General features: G+C 37.9%; 1 protein-coding gene across 1 annotated transcript in view; it reads right to left on the bottom strand.

Annotated features, from left to right (window-relative positions):
• Positions 1-21,893, bottom strand: part of GABRG3 (gamma-aminobutyric acid type A receptor subunit gamma3) — a 647,580-nt gene that overhangs the window by 202,806 nt on the left and 422,881 nt on the right. Inside the window, exon 5 of the mRNA XM_063444658.1 lies at positions 7,428-7,510. Within this exon, the coding sequence (XP_063300728.1) occupies positions 7,428-7,510 (83 nt within the window). The remainder of the gene's footprint in view (positions 1-7,427; positions 7,511-21,893) is intronic.

Below are 21,893 nucleotides of genomic sequence, written 5' to 3'. Positions count from 1 at the left end.
CATGCTCAGCATCATATCCAGAGGTTGTATTTGTGGAAATAGACATATAACAGCTGCCAGCATTGCTGCAGAGGTTAAAGGGGTCAGCCTGTCAGTGTTCAGACCATACACCGCACACTGCAACAAATTGGTCTGAATGGCTGTTGTCCCAGAAGGAAGCCTCTTCTAAAGATAATGCACAAGAAAGCCCACAAACAGACTAAGGAATGGTTTACTGGGACCATGTCATGTGGTCCGATAAGAGCAAGATAAACGTATTGGTTCGATGGTGTCAAGCGTGTGTCGCAGCAACCAGGTGAGGAGTACAAAGACAAGTGTGTCTTGCCTACAGTCAAGCATGGTGGTGGGAGTGTCATGGTCTGGGCCTGCATGAGTGCTGCCAGCACTGGGGAACTACAGTTCATTGAGGGGACCATGTACTGTGACATACTGAAGCAGAGCATGATCCCCTCTCTTCGGAGAATGGGCAGCAGGGCAGTATTCCAACATGATAACGACCCCAAACACACCTCCAAGACGACCACTGGCTTGCTAAAGAAGCTGAAAGTAAAGGTGATGGACTGGCCAAGCATGTCTACAGACCTAAAACCTATTGAACATCTTTGGGGCATCCTCAAATGGAAGGTGGGGGAGCGCAAGGTCTCTAATATCCACTAGCTCGGTGATGTCATCATGGAGGAGTGAAAGAGGACTCCAGTGGCAACCTGTGAAGCTCTGGTGAGCTCCATGTCCATGAGGGTTAAGGCAGTGCTGGAAAATAATGGTGGCCACACAAAATATTGACACTCTGGGTCCACTTTGGACCACTTTGGACACTTCTACTTAAGGGTGTACTCACTTTTGTTGCCAAAGGATTAGACATTAATGGCTGTGTGTTGAGTTATTTTGAGGGGACAGCAAATTTACACTGTTATACAGGCTGTACACTTACTACTTTACATTGTAGCAGAGTGCAATTTCTTTAGTGTTGTCACATGAAAAGATATAATAAAATATTTACAAAAATGTGAGGGGTGTACTTACTTTTGTGAGCTACTGTATATATATATATATATATATATATAGATATATATATATATATATATATTTATATATATACTAAAGAGATAAGTTCGGCACTCTACCTGTATATAGCCAAAAAAAAAAGACTTCTGCCGGGGTGCAAACGTGCAATTATGGTTACTTGTGGGCCCAAGACCTCCTTTAGGTAAGTATCGTTGAGTAAAATAAGCCAAAATCATTGCATCAACCTTCTAACCTCATTCTATCCTAAGTCAAATGTTGCTATCATTCTGATAGTGTTATTTGTCACAAACTCCTCCTTAGGGGAGGGGGTCTGCCAGAAGGTCATCTCAGTCGACTTACGGGCCCTCTTATAAGCCTCTTTAAGGCACCTGTTAGGGTACCCTTTCTCTCTAAACTGCTGTCTAAGCACTTTGGCCTTGTCCTGGAAGTCTTTGATGCTACTACAATTCCTCTGTATCCTCAGATACTGTCCAACTGAAATACCCTGTTTCAAGGATCTCGGATGGAAGCTATCCCATTTTAAGAGGGCATTTGAGGCTGAAGGCTTCCTATATAGTGACGTCTGGACTGAACCATCCCCAGATACGTCAATAGGTCTGTCTAAGAAGTTCAAGGAGAGACCACCAAACTCCACTGTAAATCTCAAATTGTCATCATTTACATTTAAAATAGAAACAAAGTCATTCTCTTCATCGGACGTGCCCTGCCACACTATTAGGACATCTATATAGCGATGCCATGCAAGTATCCTAGGCATAAAAGCAGCCAATGACTCTGCCATAATGTTTGGTCGTTTATATAAGTTTATTTTTCCTTTGGTATCTAAGTTTCTCTTATACTCGTTACAATGTATCCTTTTAGACTGCAACGATCCTTACCACTACTACTATTTATATCAGCTATCCTCTGCTAACAAGGTCTTTTTAGACCTTTTACTGCATGCAGCCAAGATTAGTCATTTGTATAGACCACAGGACTTGTCACTTGGACATAGCATGTCCAGCGTCTAATTATAACAAGGTACTTTGTCACCTATACCTGAGACAGAGCATGGGATTGTCAGGGTACCTGAGGTCTCTACCTCCGAGAGAGGTAGAGACTTAGACGTTTATCCGTCCGGACGCCATGTTTCTCCTGTTCCTCGCGGTCGACCCGTTCACATAGACGCCGGCCGCGAGAGAGTTACTTCCTTATGTAGCATGGTGCCCGGAGACCGACGTCATGATGCCTATCTGGAACGACCTGTCACTCAATCCGTTGGAGACCAATCAGGACTCGTCGGAGGCGTGTCTATCCTCTCTAGCCAGGGTATTTAACATACTTCGCCCTGTTGCTCATTGCCCTGTCGTGGTTCTAGCCTGTCTAGTCACACAGTGCTCTGGTGTTTTCAGTTATCCTTTTGGTTACGAGCCGGCTTGTTTGACTTACTCTGTTTACCTCTGTTATCCTTGACCCGGCTTGTTACTCGCTTACCTGTCCTCTCGTTCCCTCGACCTCGGCTTGTCTCTGACCATTCTCTATACTCTCTGTACGTTAGTCCGGCCATCCTAAGGTCCGGTATACGTACCCTGTACCTGTTTGTACTTTGCGTGTTGGATCCCTGACCCGATCCTGACAGGGATGAACGTTCATTCTTTATTTTGAACCTGACTTTTAATATATATATGGGAGATCTGTCTACATATTCTGGTTTAATCCAATACTATATACTACAGATACTGATCTCCATATATACACATGTATATGAGTATTCCTACCCCAGGTTTTTAAAGTTGTCTAGCTGTGTGTTTTTTTTGTTTATACACGGTGGGTTGTGTTCACACCTTTTTTACATGGATTTGTTTATGTGTATTTGATTTTCAATTAAGTCTATTACCATTTATGATATTTTAACAATAGAGGTAATTCCAGTGAGGTGGGTCCCATCTAAATTTTATTTGGAGACCTAACCTCACTTTTTCTATTTTTCAAGTGTTGATGTTAATTGGGTTCATGCCCCCTATTACCTTGGTAACCTTCTCTACATCTGAAGCCGTATCTAGTCTTTACCAATTCTTACCAAGTTTTATCACCACCAACCTGCGAAGAAACCGCTGCCATCCAGAATGCACACACACCACACGATATTGTAACAAAGGTTAACAACCAAACCTATTAATATAACAAAGAGCATGAGGAAGGAACTAATCCACATGTACATAGCTAAAACCAAAATCTCCTTGGGTCTCTCCTATTCTTGTCTATCCCACCACCCTTTTCACTCCTTTAGCCCCTTCTTTCTCCTCCACCTCCCTATCCAATTACTCTACAGCTTCTACAAATATATATAACGCAGGTGACACACGCTACCTTCAAGGTCTGAGGTGCAGACCTAAGATAAGAGCTATTGAGCACTGGTGCTGAGATTGTTAACGGGGGACTCACTTTCAGTTTTTACATCATGACATAGCATGCCTTAAGACAGTAAGGGAATACCTGACAAACACAATATTCAAAGATAAAATTAAGGTAAAAAAACAGAACACTCAAATGTACAACGTTTTAGTCTTCTGAAGCGTACTCATTAGGGAATCATTTTGAGGTTATTGAAAGGTACCTGTGATTAATATTCCATACCTAACACCACACCACACATGTTCATCTATGAAGATGAACTTGTCAATAACTCAACACCACCACAACAACAACAACACTAACACAAATACAAGTACACCGACTAACTGCTCAAACTAGCGTTGTATTCTGCCAAATGCAAATAAACATATATCGACTGTGATTGTCCACCCTGTTCTCTTGATCCATTTGTTACATTGTTACATTGCTACGTTGTTGCACCGTTATACTGTTCAATTATGTTATGTGTTGCTATGACATGCAATATTCCTTTCCTATTAACCTCCTTTTTTTTCTCTACTGCATCCCAAAACAAAAAAACTAAATTAATATTGTCAAATCTTTTAAAAAATATATTAATTTTGTAAAGCAATATAGTATTTTACATCTATTTTGTTTTATGTAAAACCAATAAATAAAACAGAAATGATTTTTCAATGACACATTCTTAAAAAAGTTCCTGCCTTGATATAATTAATTTACACCTAAATATCCATTAAGAAGTATTTTGAATTTGAAAATTATTGGAAGACTGGCTTAACTGTCAACATCTGTTTCAGTACTATGGCCTGAAAGTTAAGATCTAGAATTTCTGTGACATACAGTTGTAATCAAAATGATTCAACCCCAATTAAAAATCAGGTCAGTAATTAAATAGAGCAAAACTGTTGTTAAAGGTGTTCCTTCATGTTTATTTCACATTTTGAGATGTTTTCCTGACTGGTCTTTTTTTTCCAATCTGACAATTTCTACAAAAGCACAGTAAATTACAGAAAGAAAAATGTTCATATTAAGTAAAAAACAGTTCAAATCCTTGCAGTCCGAGTAAGGGTTGACAATACAGCATTGCATAGTACCTACATATCAAGAGATGACAAACAAAGGCAGTAACACAATATTATTGCATCAGTGGTACCGAGTACAGTTTTGCCTGTTAAGCCTAGTCGTCTACCTGCGGATGCCTTTTGGCCATGTGAAGCGATCCATCTACTTCAAACTGTTCTTGGAATTTGTGTTTATATTTGTCCCTTGGTCACAGCAGTACAACTATCTTAGTTTATGCTCTAGAGTATTTCCTTGCCATACATTAATAATATATGTTAGTTGTGGTTTGGAGTAGAAGGTCTGATCTGGTTGGTGTGTCCATAGACTTCCAGGCTCTGGCAAGCACTGTGTAAGCAGATGCCAATATGTGAAAGAGAAGTATGGAGTCTACCTTGCCAAAAACATCCAAGTCCATGAACAGTAGACTGAGTTCAGATGTGAGGATAATGGTTCTGTTTAGAGCTGTGGATATCATCCCTTATACCATATTCCAAAAGATTTTGACTCTAGGGCATGTCCACCAAATGTGGAGCACAGTATCCTTTGCGGCCTGGCATCCAGCACTTTAAGAAGTTGGTTATATTTTAGCTAGCCTACTGGGCACCATATAACATTTATATTGTAATTTGCGGATCAATTTGAAATTCAACGTGTACACTTTATTATGGGCTACATACGCTGCTTTCCACTGGTGTGCATTGAGGTGTGGCCATGGTTTGTGTGTTTACAAGTGCACTGTAGCTCAATGATAGTGTCTTTTGAGGGGTTCACTATGTGAACACCGGTGAGGGGTGTAGCCAGGGACCACGGTCCCATAGAGCATAAATGGACTGTTGGAGTCCCAAATTTCCAATAGGAGTGTGGTATGAGCTAGTAAGACCTAGCGTCAATTGGGGCACCCAAAAAGGAAGCGCAGTTCCCTTCTGTCTGTCCAGTGTAATTCAATCTGGATCCACTGAGGCGGCAACATTTTTGCTTGTGATGCCACTACCGTGGATAGTATGGCTGCTTTAAAGTAAATTTTTATGTCAGGTATTGCTAGTCCTGTCCCTCCCCATCGACTGGCCTGGTCAAAAGTCTGGTAGCCACCTGACTCCTACATCCATTTCAACTAGAAGTCTTTACATGGAGTTTAAAAACATGATAGGTGTCCTCGGAAGGTACTAAGTTTTGGGCAATAGGGTCATCTTAATAGCCACCTGTCTGTCTTTTTTAAATAACCAGCAACAAACTATATGTCTCAGAGCACTTACTACAAAAAAATGTATGTATGACTGCCTTTTCAAAAGATATTTTGTGGTGTGTTTTTGTACATTTTAAACAAAGGATCAGTATGCTCATTGGTATATAATCAGTATAATTTCCTTAAATTATCTATTGGTAAAATAACCATTATTTTGTCAAGCATGCTTCTTTCATTTATTTTCAGAAATCCTTTAGTGGTTACAAAGATTACTTATCTCAAACAATTATATCTGTTCATCTTTCATGTAGAGAAATAGTTAGCAAGTGTTACATAAAAAAATAAAAAAATAAATAAACAATGAAACCGATGGAATACGAGCATTATTCCAGTTTTATGATGATGAATATTGTGAACAAATGAATTATGAGCCTGAGTACTCTATGGAAGCTACTGGTTCCCAGTGTTTTTCTATAAGAAGCAATGGATTAACATCAAAATCATCATTTCACGGTGCTGGTTTACAGGTAAATTGTATAGTTTTCTATTTATTAATATTTTCCCATTTTCTTGTTTTTATATAAATGTTTAAGGGGTGGGAGGGGGCTGAGTCTAAAGACAGCAAGCAACACATATCTCTTTACAAAAAATATCAAACATATTGTTGGACATAAGTAAAACATAGGTGCAGGTGAGAAGAGATCATTTAACAAAATAACATTTCTTGCATTTTAAGAATGTTATTGGCATAGTGACCCAGCATTCATCTCAGATGAATCACCTCGGTGTGCACCATAAACCTTGTATGATGTAGGCTCTTTTAAGCTCTTTACTGCCTTCCAAGTGTTTTTGTAGTTATTGCTTTGTTGACATCAACTAGAATAGTTGGGGATTTAAAAGGACTTCAATTATTTTTTTTGAATATTGAATATTTGTATTTTCTTACTTTATTCAGTGAGAACAGGGAGTACCTCTTTCCATGTTATAGTTTACACTGCCTGAATGGTAATGAGACTAAGATAATGTTTTTTTTCTTTGAAGGCATACTAAATCCTCCCAGATTGCAAGCCACGTTATAACTCTTATTGTTTGAGATTCCCAAACTCCCTGGCAACAGCGAGGGGTCCAATGGCCAGTCAGGGAGTTCTTTTAATCTCCCCGCTGGCCCACATATAAAGTATATTTGGGTGCACCTGGGGACTCCCTGTATACCTCGTACACACGCCTATTCCAATAATCCAGCACTGGGTTCTGTCATTTTAACACTTTTATGCAAAATATTGCCTTTTTGTTAAAACATACTCCTCTTCTAGGTCTTCCAGATAGGCACTAGAGGTGTTTTTGATTGCTTAGCCAAGTTTAACTTGACTCTCCTATCAGAAGGTCTCATATAGGTCATTTGATTAGGGCAGCACTGTGTTTGCCACGCATGCACACTTCCCTCCCAACATTTCCCTGTGGGGGAACATTGGATTGACAGAGAAGAAGGGGGAGCGACAACAGCAAGACCAGGGCAGCAAAGGAGTAAAGGTTAGTAAAACTATCATTCAAACTCTCACAGTGTGGGGACAGCCACCAATAGGTAGGAGAACACTATAGCATTAGAAATACATGCTTATATTGCACTTTAGTATTCTTTCAATAAATATGAAAAGTGAATAAACAGTTTTGACACATTAGTTGCTTTATAATTATGATAACCTTGAATATTACAATGTTTTCAACAGCTTGCCATTGTCAGAAATATGATTCAAATTTGACATGATATTTGAATACTCACAGCTGGAGAATATTAGCGGGCATGAGTGTTCATCCATGGGAAAGTTATGGAGTTGTAACTGGCATTCTGCATTTATGGTAAGTCTAAAGAGAAATGACATAATAATCATTAACATTTTCAAAAGCATTTCATACGCCTACATATTGGAACATATAGTGCATCATTTCAATTTAAAACATGTCCCCACCAAAATTATGTTTCAACTAAACACATAGAATATTGAGCAAATGTATTTACTTAAATCCCTTTAAACTAAGAAATATTTACAGTTATTTTTAAAAGTGGGTTTTTTTGGGAAAATTAATGAGCGTGTTCAAATAAATCGGTTTTAACAAAAACAAAGATATTAACATGAAAAGAGAAAAAAAATACAAAAAGCCTGCACAATGCCCCACACATATCACTTATGCTCAATCACAATGTATAGGTTTCAGAAGATTATAAAGCACTGATATTAACAAATTTGAAACCAAATACATTTGCAAATGTACTGGTTTGCAAAAGAATTCATAAATTGAAGCATATTTGCCTGCTGGCAGCAGTCAGTAGGCAAATAGTAAAAAAAAAAAAAAATCTGCAATTGAAGGACTAATTATGTGCAAGACAACCACCACAGTAAAAACAAACAAAATAGATAAAAAAAAAAAAATTACCTATTGTGATCAATAAGACCCCCCTAATTACTATTAGGGGGTTTTTAACCCTTGCTCCCAACAACCATGCAGCTTATCTATTAATCATTTAAAACCTGCAAATTGGTAGTCATTCCTGCATAGTCAACTGAACACCTCTATCCCATGTGGATGGCGCCTATACAAAAACTGGTGGGGAACATTCACCGTGCTGCCATCTGTAACTTTTCTTCTTTAAAGCCTTATTTGGCTAGACCCTTGTGAGAGGAGATTTTGTTTTAATTTTTCAGGTCACATATTTTAATTTCTTGTTTGTTTTTATTAAGATTGTTTTTTATTTTCTAGTTGCATTGTGGGATTATGGATTTTAGTTGGATTTTTTTTGGTGGCTAAAGATAAAATGGTTTAGGAGAAGGAAAACCTTATTTGGTAAGCATCATTGATTTTTTTTCACAGGTACTAGTTTTAATATCCCCTCTTACTATTTGTGGACTGGGAGGGGTAGGAAGGGCTAGTTTATTTAAAGGTGGGATGGTTAGAGTATAGAGGACCCGAGTAATAGAGGGGGGGAGGGGCATGACGGTGAGGGATAGACCATGGCATCAATTAGCATGTCACTGGACATTGTAATATCTGCTCCCCTACAGCTTAATGCCCCCACACTAATGGGTGAGGACTGGAGTCATTTATTTCTTATGGGATTCATAATCAACTGTAGGTTATAACAAAAAGGCACAATCATAAAACAAAACTTGGCAACAAACAAAAATAAATAAATGACCCCTGTCAAAAGTCTGCATACCTTTAGTTTTTAATACTGTGTATTGCCCCTTTTAGCATCAATGACAGCGTGCAGTCTTTTGTAATAGTTGTCTATGAGGCCCCTAATTCTTGCAGGTGGCATAGCTGCCCATTCATTTTGGCAAAATGCCTGCAGGTCATGCAAAGTCTTTGGTCGTCTTGTTTGAACCGCACGTTTGAGATCTCCCCAGAGTTGCTCAATGATATTAAGGTGAGGAGACTGTGATGACCACTCCGCAACCTTAACCTCTTTCTGCTGTAACCACTGGAGGGTCAACTTGGGCTTGTGCTTAGGGTCATTGTCATGCTGGAAAGTCCAAGAGGGTCCCATGCACAGCCTTCATGCAGAAGAATGCAAATTGTCTGCCAATGTTTTCTGATAACATGCTGCATTCATCTTGCCATCAATTTTCACAAGATGCCCCATCATCAGTGAGCTACCACTATGCTTCACAGTGGGGAGTGAACTTTTTCATTACAGGCCTTGTTGACCCCTCTCTAAACATAACGCTTTTGGTTGTGAATATATATATATATATATATATATACATATATATATATATATATATACACACACATTTATATAGTTTATACATATGTAATTTTATAAAAAATACTTTTTACTTATCCACACCATTTCCAAAGTTGTATTCCTAGCACGATAGCTCCCTCCCTCGCAACCCTTACTGTACTCACCCAAATCTAGTGCTGATCTCACTCTGTGCTGGATCGGCATTCCGCCCCCTTCGATGTCACCACACGGCTGGCGCTAATGCACATGCATGGCGAGTGCCACAATCACATTAGGCCCTCCTCGTAGAAAAGCATTGCTTGGGGAATTTAAACACGCTGGATGTCCTTATGCACAGCAGCGTGACCTTCTACTTGAATCATAAAGCTTAAAGTGACACTACAGGGTACAACAAGACAACTTTTATACAATTATAGCTTCTGGCCTAAATAATTAGCTGAATATTTGCAAGCTTGATTCATATATAAATGTAAACAAATTTTAAACCTTCATCATGCCTCCTGCACTTCACTAAAATATTACCTATTTGATCATTAATGTACATATTTTGTCAGAGCTTTTTTCTGTTCCTGCTTTCTAAGCTACAATATCCAGTACATGTTATTAAGAAGCACAGCAAATGTCAGTTGTGCTATTGCTAGCAGTTTTCCTAAAGCTGATAACTAAGTGACAAGTCATATAAACCATTGCTCTCACTGATGTTATGACAGCCTTTAGGTGACACATATGTTAGTTCTTTGTGTTAAATAGCTAGAGTTTGATCTGCAATTTAACCCTTGTAGTGCTAAGTAATACACGTCCAGCAGAGCTTAAGGCTAAAAATATATTGTCTTTGGATTTGCACATAAAAAACAACTGTAACTTTAAAAGTAAATATATGTTTTAATTTTATTTGCTAAACATTTGTTAATCTACTTTTAATAAATTGCCATTATCACAAGCTGAAATAAAACTATAGAAAAAGTAAGTGCTACACGGTGGCAGAACCAGAGCCTTATCTCGGGAGGGGCACTCACAGATTATTTAAAGAAACAATCCAGGCACAATAACCACTACAGCTCTCTGTAGTGGTTATGGTGCCAGGAGGGCCTTGGTGCCCTGCCAGAGTATATAGCCAAACCGTTTAAGAGCAGTTTGACAATTTACCTGGGGTCTGCCAGGATAGAGACTGTAATAGGGGATAGGGCCTTTACTAGTGTGTGTGTGTGTGTGAGGAGTGCAGTATGTGTGTATGGGATGCAGTAAGTCTGTGAGGGATGCAGGATGGGTATGGGAGGCAGTGTGTGTGAGGAATGCAGTGTTTGTGTCTACGGGAGGCAGTGCGTGTGCTGGGGGTACAGTGTGTGAGGGGTGCAGTGTGTGTATGTGGGACAGTGTGTGCATGGGGGTGCAGTGTGTATGTATGGGGTGCAGTGGGAGCACTGTGTGTATGGGACCAGTGTGTGTATGAGGTTGTAGTAGGGGAAGTGTGTGTATGGGAGTGCAGTTGGGGAAGTGTGTATATGGAGGTGCAGTGTTTGTGTGGGGGAGCACTGTGTGTATGGGGGTACCGTGTGTGTGTGGAGGAGAAGTGAGTATGCATCTGCACTCTAGATGTTGTGGACAGGGACGTTCTAGCCGCGAGGCAAACAAGGCATTTGCCTTGGGCGGCATTTTCCAGGGGGTGGCAAAAAAGCCACCCCCAAATGCCCAGGGCAAATGCCTTGTTAGCCTTGCGGCTAACTGACATGCCGGTCGGGTGGGCGGCGGTGGTGGACAGCTGGCGAGGGAGCTCTTCCTCTGAGCGGTCTGCTCAGCTCCCTCGCACGCCTCAGAGTGAGGCTGGGAGCCGGAATATGACATCATATTCCGGCTCCCAGCATCACTCTGCGTTGCGCGAGGGAGCTGAGCAGAGTGCTCAGGGAAAAGTGCTCCCTCGCCAGCGCCACCCGCCAGCGCCGCCCGCGTGGCCAGCAGCCACTGGACCACCAGGGAGAAAGAGAACCCCCCCAGCACAAAACCAGAATACACCACTGGTTGTGGACTACAGCTTACCTAATGCTCTTACATCCATAATGCTGTAAAAGCAACAGGGGAGATTTGGGCCATAACATCTGGATTGACGAACGTTGCCTACCCCAGTGTTGTTAGACCTGAGTCACAGCATAACTTCTGATAAAGGACTGTTTCCTCTAGAAATGATACTTTTTTATCCCTGCAGAGGTTTTTCTCCGTATAAGGTTGAGAAACACTGGATTAAGGGACACAATAAGACTGATTCAGGAGCAAAACATGGTGCTCATTGCATGTTCATAGTGATTAAATGCATGGCAAAGAAATAACAATGGTATGCTAACCCGAATCATGACATTAGGAGGACCTCACTGTTCAAAACATAGAAATAAATTGTCTTTGAAATGTTTGACTAATAATAGACTCATGATATGCTTTATATGAAGTAACGTTGGAACGTCATAGCAATAGGAACTGTAAAAGTGCACTTGATTAAAATTGCTACAGACATTGATTAACTCAAAACATTCAAAAATGTTGTTTATCACAAGTGCATTCACACAGATGAATGAAACATTACTGAATGGAATCCAAAAGTCATTAGGAAACTTTCCTAGAAGAATTTAATGGAAGAAATTATTATGTTGCCATCGAGTAATGTGTCCACAGGGGGATCAAAATCAATTTTCTCATATTTAATGTGCAATCTTAAATGGACACTATAGTCACCAGCAGCAGTACAGCTTAATGTAGTTGTTCTAGAGTCCATAGCCTGTCTCTGCAAACATTTTATTGTAAACACTTCCTTTTTAGAGAACTCCTCTAGAGGCAGTCACTCAGATGGCGTTCAGACGCTCGGCATGGATCTGCTGCACATAATCCAAAGAGATGCATTTTCTTTTATGCGTCTCTATGAGGAGATGTTGATTTGAGTGGTGTTTTGCTTATAATCTTAATGGCTAAGATCATCACGATTGATGATCTCAGCCATCGAGGTGGAGCCAGGAGAGTCCAGACACAGCAAGACCAGTAAAGAGTGGGAAAAAAAGGGTAAGAGTAAGATCACATTTTTGCTGCGATTGGCCACTTCAGATCTTTAGGACTATTCTGTCAGGAATACGTTTGTGTTCCTGACACTATACTGTTCTTTTAAATTCAGTTTATAATGTATAGCTGTATAAATGTTGGATTCAAAATGTGTAATTATTGCGCAATAGGGAGTAGAAGAATTATTGTTTAAACTATAGAGCATATCACAGCAAGTGAATATGAGCTTATCTTGCCAATATTTAACAGTACCAGAAAAGATTGTCAGACGCATTCAACCTCTAAATGTTTCCATCTATCATAATTTACATTTTATATTTCATTTTTGCAAACATTTTTCACAACAAAAATTCAGTTCTCATCTGATTTCAAAACACAACAAAGATAAAAATATTTTAGTTTCAGATGAGAAAAATATAGACTTTAAGTAATACAAATCTGTTGTGGGAATTACTAATTCCTGTCACTATTCATTTAAATAATGTGTGCAAATGTAGATAAGAGATAAGCACAGCCAAAAAAAAAAATACAACTTAAAAGCCCTGGGTTTAAATATAAACATTCCAAATAGCCATTGTTTTTTCCCCCATGAAGCAGCCAATGCTGTTTTAAACTCCTGGGGAAATCATTCTTGGCATGTCTATAAATCATGTAGTATTTACAAATCTGCAACTTAATCTACATAGAAACAATAAAGACTATACAATAATCAAACCATATAATTATTACTTTAACTATATTTAAAACAGTATTAATAAAGCACACTGAGTATTTCAATATGTTTATACATTTAGTGAAAAAGTACTTAAAATATGCACCAAACCAACCTTAATTTAATGTAATTTTGATGTATAAATTCCCTCACTGCAATTTCACTGCTAAATTCTCTGACATTTAGGAGTAAAATTGCATTGTTTATACAGTACTAGCCACAGTTCCTCTGGTGGAGACTCACATCGTCTCTCTGCACACTTCCTGTAACGAGAGTCTCTCTGCATTCAGACCTTCTTGCCATATTTATCGTGGACAATATTTATGTACTTATGGTACTTTTGTGTATTTTTTTACATTAGGATTCAAACTTTATATTTCAATACATACATTGAGTTTATATTTTACTTTTACATCTTATATCCACCATATCGTTGTGTTATTGTTAATGCAACCACGCACTCCTATACTATATTTATTTTGCATATACATGCATATAGTTTATTTTCCCATTTATTGTGTGCACCTACTATTTTTTTATGTTCTGAATATTAGCTACTGGATATTCTACTAGCTTTTAGTTGATTTTTTATTTGCCTTTTTCAGTAAGGGAGTGGTGAACCCTCACCCAGTTTGAACTTCATTTAGTAGACATTCCCATAATGCCTACATTCAACAGGACCTACATCCAAATAAACATAGTTTGGAGGCCCTCTACTGTTTTTGCATATTATATTATATTTCAAATATATTTCTTCCTCCTGTCAAAGAATTCTTTGGCACAGGCAGTCCTCCCACAGGTGGCCCTTCTACTTTTCACAAATAGCAACCACAGTGACAAACCTGACAGATTACCTTTAAACTTATTTTATAGCAAAGTATGTTTAAATAAATAGCAAAGTATGTTTTAATCTCCTAGTCTGTTAATTGCCAGTTAATGAGCCCGCAGTTGCCTCACTTATGTGATTACAGTTCAATTATAACAAGAAATAAAAAGTTCCGAAGTAAACACAGTGTGATGTAGGATCTGATTGAAAACAAAACTTTTTTTTTTATGGAGGCTTTATGAGTCACAGCCAAGATGTGGCCTATGGGTGCATAAGCTCAAACATGATTTATATACCAAAACTACTTCATTAAGTTGTTTTTGTGATTATAGTATTCTTTTAAGTATATGAAATAATCTTAGTATATACACTACTTATGTTTAATCCTTTCACTATCAAAGAATTTACAGTAACTTACCCTAGAAACCTTTTTTTAGGGGGTGTGGATCTGGGATATAATTGGTACATCTATACTGCGATGTTTGTATGCATATTGTATGCATGCTTAGCTCAAGATTTTAAAATAGTATTATTATTATTATTGCAGATTTGGAAACATTCTACAGTTCAACTATAGTTATTATTCGTCTTTTCAAGTCAAATTCAATTCACCACAATTTCTAATTCACCCCATTCATTGTACAAGGAATAAATAATGCTAATGCTGTTCTACTTCTACTGTCCTTTCTGTGTAAGACCTTTCTAATGTCTCAAATGCTATGATTTCCTTTTTTAAGAGCAATTACCCAGCACTTTATCACTCCTGGTTTATTTACCCATGTTGACAAATTACCCCATATATACCATCACATGTATGATCATGTTGCACCTACATATAATCGTATTGCCCCATCATTCTTCTTTTGTGTAGTGAAGAGTTTATTTAAAAAAACAGAAAGATATAATAGAAATGGAACATGTTATTAAATTTAGTTACATGTTACTTCATGCTCAAGCTCAAACATATTTGGGAGATTCAATGCCTCTTCTCTGCTATAGAGCAGATTGCATGCCACCAACTAAACAACAAAGGTAATGCTACCTTTTATTTTTAGGAAAACCAAATCCATAATTATTGAAACACGCAATCATTTATATGTGTAAACAAATTCTGTGCAAATAGATGAATTTGTATACAAGATTACTTTGACACTCTTCTGTCCTGCTCTCTGATGTTATAAACTACATGCGATGAGAAAAAGCCAAAATAGTTAACTATATTCCTAAGAGGTAATGGTCTATTTACCTGTTACATTTAAACACATTTAGCTAAAAGTATTTATTGTTTACAGGCATCTTGATATCTCTGAAAGGTCATCATGCCTACTACAGTTCCTCTTAGAAAGGTACTTTAAATTACATTATTTCCTATCATTCCTATATGTTTTGAACTGACACAAAATTGTACTTTATATACATATATATATATATAGTATATTTTTGTGTTGGTTCAAAACATATAGGAATGATAGGAAATAATGTAATTTAAAGTACCATTAGTTATATATATATATATATATATAAAATTTATATATATACAGGGCCGGCGCTACCATAAGGCGGCACAGGCAGCCGCCTTAGGGCGCAGCGGCCAGGGGGGCGCAAAGTTCGGGTGACCTGCAGGAAGGAGGAGCACCCAGCTCTTTCCTCCCTCTGCCGCTGGTCATTCTGAGCCCACAGGGATACAGCAAAATTTCCCAGTGGGTCTATATGACCTGGGGATGGCACTTACTGCTGGCTTTTAGAAATCTTGCTGCTGCGAGATGTTGGAGGAGCGCCAGCAGCCCGTCGCTCCTCGCAGTGCACAGAGCTAAGGCTGCTGGGATACATGATGTCATATCCAGCAGCCTTAGCTCTATGAATAGCTGTAATGAAGCACCAGGCTGCCTTACTCATCAAAGTACCATGGCAGCTGCTACCTAACGACAGTAAGTCAGTCAGAGTGAGTGTGTGTGTGACAGTAAATGTGCTCATGCCTGTGTGTGTCAGTATATGTGTATCAGTTAGTGTGTTTCTGTGTCAGACTATATGATAATGATGAGTGTATGTTTGTGTATATCAGTGTGTTTGTGTGGGAGACTGTGTATCAGTGATGAGTGTGTGTGTCAGTGTCTGTTTGTGTGTGTCACTGTGCTTGTGTGTCAGATTGTTTGTCAATGATTGTGTGCTTGTTTATGTATTAGACTGTGTCAATGATGAGTGTGTGTCAGATTGTGTGTTTGTGTGGCACACTGTGTGTCAATTAGTGTATCCATTTGTGTGCTTTAATGTGTGCCAGTGATGAGTGTGTGTTGGTACGTGTGCGTTTATGTCAGTGTCAATGTGATTGTGTTTTTGTGTCCATGTGTCTTTAATACATCAAGTTTCAAGAAAAACAAGAACAAGTATATTAACATATGTGTAATATATTAACATATTTAGTATTAGCATATATTGATATGTATATATTTTATGTTTATAATATATACAAATATTAATATAATATAATACATATTAACAAATTTAAACCTATTTAGTTTAGAAAAACGTCGCCTGAGAGGGGATATGATAACATTATACAAATATATTCGGGGCCAATACAAACCATTGTGTGGAAATCTATTCACAAACCGGACTTTACATAGGACACGAGGCCATGCGTTTAGACTGGAAGAAAGAAGATTTCGTCTAAGGCAAAGGAAAGGTTTTTTTACTGTAAGAACAATCAGGATGTGGAATTCTCTGCCTGAAGAAGTGGTTTTATCAGAGTCCATACAGATGTTCAAACAGCTACTAGATGCATACTTGCAAAGACAGAATATTCAAGGATATAATCTTTCAATGTAGGGTAATAACTGCTTGATTCAAGGATAAATCTGACTGCCATTCTGGGGTCAATAAGGAATTTTTTGTCCTAGCTTGTTGCAAAATTGTGCTTCAAACTGGGGTTTTTTTTTTTTTTTTTTTTTGTTTTTTTTTCTCTTTTGGATCAACAGCAAAAAACAGGTGTGAGGAAGGCTGAACTTGATGGACGCAAGTCTCTTTTCAGCTATCTAACTATGTAACTATGTAACTATGTAACATATACATATGAGGAACACTCAAACGTTAAAAACCACTATATGGTTTTATCGTTTGGGGAATTCCTTAACCCCAGTAGGTGCCTATCCCTCCCCCAAAATATCTGACATTGAGTCTTCTTTTACTGCTGAACCCTGCTCAATCCCTGGGAGTCTGAGACTGTCAGTGTCAACAGAGTCCCTTCCGTTCTTGGTGAAATTGGCACACGCTCTGCAATTACTGCAAATGCACTAAGGGGGAGGGGTAAAGAAAGACACAGGCAAAGACACAATTTTTGGGGGGCGCCAAAATACATTTTCGCCTGTGTATTCATAAATCCTTGCACCGGCCCTGTATATATATATATATATATATATATATATATATATGTATGTATATAAAGTATAATTTTGTGTCATATATATATATATATATATATATATATATATATATATATATATATATATATATATATATACATATATACATATATATACTTTAAGTGAATTAACTAATATAACAAGATACAAGTGTCATAAAGTTCAACCTGTCATTCACCCTGTCACAGTGTGGGACCTCTAGCATTTTTAGCCTTATTCCTTCTATACTGAAAGCCCCAAAACAGGGCCCACATCACCTCTTTGTTCTGTCAACATTATTATGTTTATATGCACTATCTGTTACACACATCACAATGTGAAATTAAGCCATTTATTAGCATACACTAAGTCACTATAAAGTGTGTTAATTTTCAGTTTCTTTGACAAGATGACATTTCTTCAACATTCTCTTTCACATTTCCACTTTTATTATCCAGAGACTCCAAATACTGATTTGACTTCAGTTGACAACTATTCATATAATTAAATGAAAGGCTTATCCATACTTCCTAAAAAAATAATGTTATTCGTAAATTGTAGAAATATTAAAACCATATTAGAATTAATTTCCAATATTTATGTATTGCAAATCAATAATGTCAACAACCATTATAGGTTGGTATATGGCATTTAAAAATCTTTCTATATAGATTTATTATAATTCCTTCTTTTTCCTATACATTAGGTTACCAGAGTCTTGTATTTCCCCCCATAACATACATAAGCCATGATATATTCAAAAGCCAAACACATTTGTACATTATTTATTTTATTTATAAAATATTTTACCAGGAAAGATACATTGAGATTTCTCTCGTTTTCAAGTATGTCCTGGGTACATATATAATGACATTAATCAAAACATATTATTATTCAACATTCTACAATTTTTGAATATACATTTTTTTTCCAGTCATATGGAGAGTCAGTACTTTCTGGTGTGAGCACTTCTAAGCTTAACATGTCAATCTATAGATCCAATAGGGCCTCGAAATTGAAAGAGTTACATTGCATACACTTCATACACCATGTTTTGATAGCATGTATGATCACAGTGCATGCATTAATACGCATGAAGATAACCAAGTTTCAGCCTGCTGTCAATGTCTTGCATACTGTAAATTAGAATAGTGAGTTACAGACAGGTAAAAGTTAATTAAATAAAACACATTGTGATTATTGCAGCCAGATGTGTTAGTCTACTTTCAAGATAATGCACCAGAATTTAAAGTGTAATTAAAAATGTCATGTTGTATGTAAAACATTTTAAGAAATGATTATATTCTAAATAGGCAGTTTTATTTAAATTTAAACTTTGCTCTTACTTAAATTTGTTTTAGAAATATTAGTAGACTATTATGATAAAGATTCGTTAACATCCTATCAGATAATTTACAAAGGCATTCAGAAAGTATTACAGCAAAGTTTAAGTTAACAAAAAATGCTAGCGCACCAATATGAATTAATGAAGATTGAAAACCATATGTTAATAAGGTTCATTGATAGATTTAAGTCACTTTAGATTAAGAAATATAACAACTAAAGGAGAGTTGATATCTAGAAAATAATAAAATGTCATATACTTCATCAATCTTATGCATGTCCTTATGTCCTTATATTTGAAATATCTTTGTTATGCCTGAAAGTTTTTTTGTTTTTTTTAAATGTTAGGCTTTGTTTTACATTCCGTTGAATGCTTTGGATATTGTTGTGCCATCCTCAATATATGACTAATTCTGTATTACATGTCTATTTTTAAGAAAAAAATATCTAAAAAAAGAAATTACAAAAAAAAGAAACAATGGTAGGTAATTCACAGAACCCTATTGCCGGGTTAGTTTGAAGCAATGGTAATTCCTTCAATGTTAACTAAAAGAACAAAATAAAAGTATTTTATTAAAATAAGTGACCACTAGGAGAATGTTGACTTCAGCCTGGATCCAGGATTTACTTCCCAGAAGAGCCTTAGTCATTTCCGATATCAAAGAGATCATGATAATGGAGATGCTTCCTGCCTTTTTTTCTCTTTCCTGTTTTACTTTTCTATCTTGTTTTTTGTAGTATTTATACAAAATATTTCTGAAAGGGGACATTTTGATACATTTAACAGTTATATTTACAGTGGTCTTATATTAATAAGCGTTCTAAATGAGTCAATGAGTCAAAAATTGATCTAATGATTTATCTTCAAAAATTCCCACATACTTTAATAATAACTTCTGTAGATAAATCATTTGGAAACTTTTCTAACAGTATTGAATAATTTGGAAAACATTAATTGAGGCCTATGTGCATTCTGGATGATATTTTTTATAACGCATTGGTTTCTGCCTCCCTCTTTTTTTTTTTTTAAACAAATGCTAAGGCTATTTTGAAAATGAACAACAAAATCAGAAAATATGAAAACTCTGAGAAGGGTAAAAGCTCAGAGAAACCTTAAAAGTTTGCCATTTGGATAATCCTCATTCAGGTATCAAACATGTTTATGCTAACTTGTGCCATTACTGATAGAACCTATACCATTTGCATATCAGACTGACCCTGCCTACAAGGGCAGTCCTGATAAAAAAAATGCTGGTAAGATCCCTATACACAAGAGATACAATAACCCCAGGCAATTAGTTTGTCCTTTAATGGCCATTTTCAGTGAGGTGTCACTGATACCCATGTAGGCACAGTGAGCATGGGGTCCATGTCTAAATTACCCTTTTAATTAGGGAGAGCCTAATAAATGCATTGCAACAAAACATCTATTTTAAATACATGATCTACTTAATTACAATAAAAGGAGTCATCGCTAGGCTGAAGTGTTCCATTAATGACATTACCAAGTCCATTTTCAGCATCATTTGCATCACACCTGTTCGCCTTACATAAAGCGGCACTGTCATGCCGAATCCCATTTTTTTTAACCCCCCCCCTGCCTCCACTACATCCAATTGACCCCCTAGTCACCCCCAAATGCCCCTAAGCCCCACATATTACATTTTTATTAATCTTTATTTTCTGCCCCGATCTATATTCAGGGCGCCGCCATCTTTGGGTGGGTAGATGAAGTCCCTGTGGGACACGTCATCTTCCACACTAGATAGCACTGAGATTCCCACACATGCCCAGTAAAACACCTGGACATGCGAACAGGAATTTCATCTATCCATTCATTCATTAGACAGACGAATGAATGAATAGAAAAATCAGACGAACAAACTAACACCAAATATCAGATCCCCCTCTCACTCTATGGGGGTTACATAAATTACAATAGGGAGGGCGGACCTATTGTTCTCCCCCCCAGGCCCCCACCCCTGGGCGGCAGGTGGGGGCCATAATGATAATGAGGGGGGGGGGGACACCTACTGTCCCCCCCGGCACCCACCCCTGAGCGGCGGGAGGGGGCCCTAAATGAAAATCCCCCCCCCCCCGCAATCAAGGTGACTAGGAGTCCCAAGCCCCTAGTCACCCCCCTCACCCCCCGCCCAAATCAAACTATCCCCTACCTACCCCCCTCACCCTAAAAATAGTGGGGGGGGAATAAAATAACTAACCTGTAAAGAAAAATTAAACTTACCATTTGACGTCTTCTTTTTTCTAAAATCTTCATTTTTCAGCCCCAAAAAAGGCCAAATAAAAAGCCATCATACCCGTCGAACTTAAAATAAAATTAAAAAAAACGAGCGCAAAAAAAATCCAGACGAAAAATAAAAAATCAGACGCTAAAAAAACATAATCCATCTTCACCCTTCGAGGGCACGCCGCATACTTATAAAGCCTTGCCCCTCCCTGCAATTAGTCTAAGAACACTCTGATTGGTTGGTTTAAGCCAATCAGAGTGCTCTTTGTCATTTTACACAGCGTGGGAAAATTCCAAAGAACTTTCCTTCGCTGTGTAAAATGACACAGAGCACTGTGATTGGGTGCCTTGAAATCCATCCAATCACAGTGCTCTTTATCATTTTACACAGCATGGGAAAATTCCAAAGAACTTTTATTTTAAGTTCGACGGGCATGATGGCTTTTTATTTGGCCTTTTTTGGGACTGAAAATGAAGATTTTAGAAAAAAGACGTCAAATGGTAAGTTTAATTTTTCTTTACAGGTTAGTTATTTTATTACCCCCTCACTATTTTTAGGGTGAGGGGGGTAGGTAGGGGATAGTTTGATTTGGGTGGGGGGTGACTAGGGGCTTGGGACCCCTAGTCACCTTGATTGGGGGGGGGATTTTCATTTAGGGCCCCCACCCGCCGCTCATGGGTGGGAGCCGGGGGGGACAGTAGGTCCCCCCTATCTTTATTTAGGGCCCATGTAACGGATCACCTGGCACCCCGACTGGGTACCTCCGTTAATGGATGCTCCTAGTGCTTCCTGTGGACTCCAAGCACTCTGGCAGACACCACAATCACCGAATCCGAGAAACCTTTAAATTCTCCCAAGCATATGAATGCTGTAGACCATTGAATAGGAACCATACGAATAGGCTTGCACTCCTAGCAGTCAACTGGAACAGCA

Source organism: Pelobates fuscus, chromosome 1 (genome assembly GCF_036172605.1).
Source record: "Pelobates fuscus isolate aPelFus1 chromosome 1, aPelFus1.pri, whole genome shotgun sequence".
NCBI classification, from domain to species: domain Eukaryota; kingdom Metazoa; phylum Chordata; class Amphibia; order Anura; family Pelobatidae; genus Pelobates; species Pelobates fuscus.
This window is presented reverse-complemented; position numbering and strand designations above follow the sequence as displayed.